This window comes from Octopus sinensis, unplaced genomic scaffold (genome assembly GCF_006345805.1).
Source record: "Octopus sinensis unplaced genomic scaffold, ASM634580v1 Contig15734, whole genome shotgun sequence".
Classification (NCBI taxonomy): Eukaryota; Metazoa; Mollusca; class Cephalopoda; order Octopoda; family Octopodidae; genus Octopus; species Octopus sinensis.
The window spans coordinates 52,692-59,860 of NW_021833892.1; the positions used below are offsets into that span (position 1 = coordinate 52,692).

The window sequence follows — 7,169 nt, forward strand, 5'->3', positions numbered from 1 at the left end:
TTTTATAATCATGTCCCCACTATTACAAAGCAGGGATCCCAGTTTCTTTTTTTCACTCCAGTTTTCATAAATATGTTTTAATTCTCTTGTGATTCTTATGTGTTCGGTCTTTTCTTCATTAACATGCAGGGACCAATTCTTTGTCTAATATCTTTTTTATATAAAAAACTAATAAAATGCAGCATACTAAAATTATTCATCATTGCATACATATTAGAAAAGTCGAAGAATGTCACAAATTTCTGAAAAATGTTTGAATCTATTTTTAATGGAAAAATCGTGGAAATTCTGGTCATATTTCTAAAATAATGAGAGTGAAGAGACTGTAAAATTCTTTAAAATTTTACTTAATTCATCTAAGACAATTCAGAAGTATAGACAACAACAATCTTTTACTTATTTTTGCAACAAAAACATATTTATTAAGTTATTTTATTCCAATTCGTTTCTGTTGAAGTTGGACCAAATATTGCTGATATTCAATCTCTTGTCCGTGAAGGAAATCCTTATATTCTGTAGGATCGATGTGATCCACAACACTTATACCAACACTCAGAGCTTCCTTAACGACAGTTCTGCATATTGACTGGAGGGAATGGCCTCTCAGGAATGGATCCTTAGCCTGTACGAGTGCAATTTCATACACGTGCTTTAATGTTATTTTTCCAGATAAAAAATTTTCTAATTTAAATTTAGTAATAAAATAATTATTAAATATAATAATTTTTCCGGATAAAAAATGTTCTAATTTAAATTTAGTAATAAAATAATTATTAAATATAATAATTTTTCCGGATAAAAAATGTTCTAATTTAAATTGAGTAATAAAATAATTATTAAAGATATGCTCACGTGGTGCATCCGAATTAGGGTCCACTCCTGCCGCAAGTCTGACCAAAAAGACTATGGGAGGAGGATGAATAATAGTATTACAAGACCGATCAGCCTTCGAATAAAGCTTGACATTACATTTATAGAGATTGTGGTAGGAGTTGGGTAGCCGGCTTTGAGAGATTCTGTTTTTTCATTAAAATCCTTGCAAAACGCAGCAATTTGAATGTTTCTCTATAAATAGTTGTAAAACGACAACACATCCAAGGGCTGGGCCAAGAGGGGGTACTGGAGCGGCAGCGCCTGCAGGAATGTTGATAGTAAAAGGCTTGGTTTTATCGAATTTTAAATCTTTAAGTTGCTTCATTATTGTAAGCTTTTTTAGTTGTTTTGACATTTTGACCCACAAGTAAACTAGATCGCAATTTAAAATATTTATTAAAATTTACAATATCCATTTAAAAATAATAATTTAAATTAATTAAGTTAATTGAATTTAAACCAATGGAAATTGTTAAAAGAATCTAGCTATTATGTACTGGCTCGCAGGATTGAAAGACAATTCCCGGATTCAAAAGCAAAAAGTGTACAGCCGTCTGGACGTTTTGCATCTTCAAGGACAAGGCCCGTCGGTCCCAGAATTGAAGGGAAACCAGCTTTTTTCAGAGCTTGGTGAATTAGATTGTTAATTTCAGTGATTTAGATTGACAGATCCACAAATTAATCTTATTTTAAAAAAAGTGGAAAACGGAATAAGCTAGCTATTAAGTACCGGCTCGCATGATTGAGAGACAGTTTTGTCCCAATCCCGCTGAGAATTGACATCAGAAGGAGTTCAGAGAAAATTTGCTTCCAAAGTGTAAGGGCCGAATCAATATCAGAGTCCAACGATGATTCAGTAGTTTTTTCCAGAATCTTTGGACAAGAAGATATGATCCAGACGCCGAAGAAAGAAAGGTAGGAAGGGCCAAATCAATACTGGAACGGAGGCCCAGACCCCCATGACTCACAGGAAGTTTAGCTTGAACTTTTCCAATTTTTATCAAAAATAAATTTTTATAGTATTTAATATTTTCTTTACTATTAATAAATATATATTATATTTAATAATTTTCTAATAAACTATATACACGATAGGATTCTTGTGGTACGTCAATATAAATATCTTAAATATATCTATTTAATGCCATTGATTCATTATTAGGCCCCAAATGTCTAATAGCTACTACTGGCATAACATTAAAAGACTTAATTTAAAATAAAGTCTACATACTAACTATATTTATTATATAATTAAATATATTTAAACACCCTATAAATAATAGAAAATGAAAATATATGGAAGAATACCTCCAATTGGTCAGGATGGGTACATATTTGTATATATAAATAAAGTTATGTAAGCTTACTTCCCGAGGATTCCGAAGATATTTGGTCCCTTTATAACATTATGAATATCGGAGACGTTTTTCGATCAGATGCTTTAAGGTAATTTATAAATAATCTTGTAATAACAGAAAAGTCGTGAACGAATCATCATCAGGGACCGTCACGACTTGTAAAGTGAAAACTCAGCTCACAATTCGATCAGAAAAAATTGACGTTGATCTTAAAGAAGCAACAATTAGAGTAGAAGGGAAGAATGTATGTGAGAACAAATATGTAAAGGTCCTCTTTTATATATTTATACTCAGATCGGAGCCTACCACACTTTAGAGTTGGGTATCGGCCGACAAGTCACGTTGGGGAAATCAGAATGGGACTCATACTGTGTTGAGAGATTAAGTCAGGCAGTCAACCAATGACCAATTCTGATCTCATGGCGATTATAATGCAGGAGGGAACTGCCTATGTTTGTCTGATTACAAAGTCTATGACTATTGAGCGAGATAAGATTCAAGTCAATATTCCCAGGAAACGACCCAATTTTATGAGCGATTTTAATAAAGTTTGATTATTTGTCGGTAAATGACAGCAAGTGGATAAATTTCATCAACAGTTGCTTCGTTCTTTGCTTAAAAATGCGAATTTTGATGGTTTTATAAATATGTTTAGTAGTAGTGTTGAAATGCATTATTATTGCATCCCCAGGATTTTATAGAGTATTTTTACTTATAAATTTGAAGGAGTCTTTTTATAAGTACATAATGGATGATAAAGTTCTTTTGGAAAATAAAGTTCTTGCACAAAATAAATCAAAATTTCTGCTTGTTCACTCTTCTTCTGGTTTTAAACATTCCCTCCAACGTTCTTGTTTGTGGAGTCATTTAATATAGAAATATTGCCCAAGGTCATTTCTAAATTTGAAAACGTCCAAGTTGTTGATGAGATCAAAGAGTTGAATCGCTTCATGAAACTTCTCGAGAACGATTCTGAACGAGCCATTTATGGGTTTTTGATTTGTCGCATTTTAGACCTAAACATGTCTTAAAGGCACGTGATTTGATGGCTGTAGATACGCTATTGATAACTGATGAGTTGTTGAGGTTCTGGATTTTCTGTTATTGAGAAGAGATGAGGACGTGTGTGTTCGGAGGACGTACAGAGGTCTTGTCGAGGACATACGGCGAGGAAATGGACGCGTCAAGATCCTTTCGTGTCAGCATTCTTCTGGAAAACGTGGAATTTATTTCATTGTTGTAGAAGTCTCCATGATGACTGGTGTATGTGCTATTCTCAGATTTCCAGTTGAGGCCGACGAAGATTAGTTGATTACTCTATTTTTAATATTTGACTGTCTTTGCTATTTTATAAAAATGATGTGTAAAAACCTGTCACTTTTCAAATCATACACATGATTTTTACTGTCATAAATTTTAATAATTTTGCGGCATTTCATTAATTTAATATTTTAATAATCCAAGATGGTTTATAGGATTTGTATTCTTTATGAATGATCTTTATTTGGGTTTCTGTGGCAATCATGGGAGCACAGAGCTAAGAATAAGCCATATTTTTGAAAAGATGGCCTTCCTACAATTTTTCAATCTTCGGTGTTTACTCTGGGCTTAATAAAATGCTGTGAAATTTTTTATATTGTTTACAAATTAATTAAAAAGTTAGTCAAAAATCGATAAATTAGTTGTGTTAATGGTTTAACTAGACTTTGAGTATTATTAAGGTTTTTTCACTCTGCATACAAGCTTGTGTAATTCTTGAGGATTTGCAAATTCCCATTTTCCACATGCATTCATCGTAGCACAGGTTCCTTTACTGTTCCTATATTCATTTGCCCAATTTTGATATTTCTAAAATTTGAATTTTGTTCACAAACTTGGTTTTTAGGTGGAATTTGTATCCAAATCATATTGTTGTAGGAATTGACAAACAATTCTGTAAAATAATCGCAAATAATAAAGCTACGATTTAAGTTCTTATTGATTGTAAAATTTTCAGGAATGACTGGCTCTCCTTTGATTTTTTCACATACGGTCTTCATCATGTTGCAGGGTACTTTCTGATAATATTCAAAGTAGCAATAAACGTCGTCACAATGAAGACGGGTATCTATTAGTTAAACAATAAGTTCAATTTGACTTGGTATAGTGCACAACAAGCCTCTTTCCTCATTACAGCATAGTGTCTGCCATTTCCCACACTCGTCCAACTCTGCACACATATTACAGCTGTAACTAAAAGGCTGATGATTTCCCCAATTTATGTAACGCTAAAATTTGGTTCAAAAATAAAAAACCAATGGTAAATTGTAATATCCATTCCAACTATTATTTTTCTTAATGTGTTCCAAACCAATCCAAAAGTTTTTTTCGTGTTCCTCTGACAAGTCTAAAAGGTATATTTAGATAAATTAGTTTGACCTCTCACAAAGTTATTTTCTGCTTCAGAATTGATTAAAATCAGTTTCAATCCGAATGTATCACATATAGTTTTTCCTGTTGATATATCATATTCAGAATCAGTATGTATATAATATATTTCATTTTTTGTGTTATGAACCATTTCGTTCATTACTAGTATTGTCCTAATTAAAACAGTATACCTAGTAGTGGTGATATAAGGAATAAAGAAAGCATTTTGTAATAATTATTATCGACTGTATATATCCTAATTTAAATTGTTGCCTCGACCAGATGTTGTATCAAGATCAAAGAGAGCACATATGATGCATCATTTAAGTGGAACTAAATTTTATGGTGCAAGTGAGAAAATGTGTTGTTATAAATCCACTTAAATCTTTAACAACAAATAAAAATATTAACTAGAATTTTATTTTGGTTTATCGTAATTATAAACCAAATTGTCTTTTTGTTGCTTATTTCCAAAATTTCAATGACGGAAACTACAAAATTCAAGGATACATTTTTAATTCTAAAAAAACATACATAGAATAATTAAGTTAATATTATTTTATTGTCCTCTAGAGGTTAATCTTTTTCTTTTAGAGGAGAAAGTAACCAACACCACTCCTTGATCCTCTATCTTCAAGTTAGTTACGACTCTTTTTCTTCATTCGCCATATTATCTTCATACGAATGACTTGCTTCAATTAAGAGGCTATTAGCTGAATTTATCTCCTCATCAGTGATTCTGATCCCCTGCTTGTGCTCAACAATCATACTCTCCAGTGTTTTCTTCAACACAAATGACTGTATATAAGACTGAGTTCCGTCTTCGATAGCCAACTTTTTAATGTAGTTCTTAAAAAACTTGAATTATTTCACTTGAGCGTCATAAAGAATTGACAACTCTCCTGCCAATAGATCGTATTTATGGGATTTCTCGACCTGCTTCAGGCGGTCCTTGAAAGTGATTTCCACTTGAATAAGAGTAATTTCGTCCTTAATTTTGGCGTACAAAAATTTTTCAGGCTTGTTATACTGAATATTCGTGTCTGTGATTATTTGAGAATCGACTCGTATTTCGACATTTTATTAACGCCAGACGCTTACTCTTCGTCGTCTAACTTTATTCCATGTCTGTGTTCAATGAACATACTTCAGCGTCTCCTTTAACACAACCGTTCTTTCTTAGATTAATAACATTCATATGACTTTTAAAGAGTTTAGAGACAACGCTATCCCATGTCAAGACAATTGGAATAATCTTTACTTTTAGATGCCCGACAATTCGTTTGCGAGCAGGTCGTATTTGTGAAATTGTTCCACTTCATCTTGCTTTAAGCGGTCCTGTGAGGTAATGTCCGATTAAAGTTAGTTCTATTTGTGTCATTTTGTAAACAAAAAATGTCAGGTTTATTGAACTAGATTGTCGTTACTGTCAGAATTGACGTGTCAACTCTGATTTCGACATTATTGACACAACGGAGTGTCCTTTCAACTTCCTGCTTTTTTTAATTCCATAAATTCGACACAAATAAAATACACTTTACACTTCATTATGTCGAAATGAATGACAATTCGAATAAAATAGTAATCCGCATTTTTCCGTCTTAGGGAAAAACAAAGTCCCAGAAATGACCTAGTTTCACATTAAGGAAGTTTTAGTTAGTCAAGTTCAGTAAAATTACAAAGACAGTTTCTTTTACAATTTGAACTTCACTTGCCTCAGATGCCTTGAAGTTCCGCTAAATAATTTCTCAGTCAAAGTTATCAAATAGACCGGTACTTGTTGGAGTTCCGTTTCCTAACACAAATATCCTCAGCTTTTGAAATTCGGAACTCAATCAGCAAAATCTGAAAAATTGCCAAAAATCAACTTATTACCCAATTTAGAAATAATATATTAAAAAAATAAACATCATTTTAACAAAAATTAATAAAACCAATGATTTAAATTAATTTACTAATTATAAAATGAGATGACTATATTTAAATATATTCTCTTTCGTCATTGCTAGACAATCTATGCATGCATCATCACTAGTCTCATTGATCCGCCAGTTACACCAACCCTGTACCACCGAGGCCTCACTCCTCCGTATAGTCCAGCCATAACTAATAGAGGACAAACTACACTCATTTGAACTAAACGACGACTGTGGAGTCACATGTCTCAACATTATCCAACATAGCCACGAGGAATTCGTCCAAATCTCAGCTCTTTCAATCATTCAGGTGTCATTAGTCTTATTAGCAAAGAAATACATAAAAAGGAAATGTCTTCTGCCTTCAAACCAACAGGACATATCACTCATATTCCAGTCCATTTGGGAAATGGCCCTTTCCATCCCTAAACCAGTGGTAAACCGAAAACTATGCCACACAGTCGTATTTATAGCTCAATATGAGCCCAATAATGTCATCAATCAAATTCTTGAGGTTTTCTCGATCAATTTTATCATTTTAGCTGCTTTCCTGTAAGGAAACTGTCCTTGTTGGGTCAAGAATGATGCTCAGTCTTTCTGAACTGTTTTTATA

The 7,169-nt window shown here is 32.7% G+C and overlaps 1 protein-coding gene and 1 long non-coding RNA gene across 2 annotated transcripts; both read right to left on the bottom strand.

Moving 5' to 3' along the window:
- Nucleotides 1–427: 427 nt before the first annotated feature.
- Nucleotides 428–4,025, bottom strand: LOC115230530 (39S ribosomal protein L11, mitochondrial-like). Its single transcript, XM_029800683.1, has 3 exons — nucleotides 3,972–4,025; nucleotides 939–1,065; nucleotides 428–681 (listed from the first exon to the last, which is right to left on the bottom strand). The coding sequence occupies exons 1-3, from the start codon at nucleotides 4,023–4,025 to the stop codon at nucleotides 428–430; spliced, it is 435 nt and encodes a 144-aa protein (XP_029656543.1).
- Nucleotides 4,026–4,105: 80 nt separating this feature from the next.
- On the bottom strand, nucleotides 4,106–4,499 carry LOC115230523. The gene is made up of 3 exons (XR_003883438.1): nucleotides 4,369–4,499; nucleotides 4,195–4,338; nucleotides 4,106–4,164 (listed from the first exon to the last, which is right to left on the bottom strand). It is a non-coding gene; the product is annotated as an uncharacterized LOC115230523 (long non-coding RNA).
- Nucleotides 4,500–7,169: the final 2,670 nt, after the last annotated feature.

Coding starts and splice junctions, on each gene's coding strand:
- LOC115230530 (XM_029800683.1), bottom strand. CDS start 4,025: ATGAATGCATGTGGAAAATGGGAATTTGCAAATCCTCAAGAATTACAC. Junction 1,066..3,971: donor CTCAAGAATTACACAAGCTT/GTATGCAGAGTG, acceptor AACTATTTATAG/AGAAACATTCAAATTGCTGC. Junction 682..938: donor CTTTATTCGAAGGCTGATCG/GTCTTGTAATAC, acceptor AATTTAAATTAG/AAAATTTTTTATCTGGAAAA.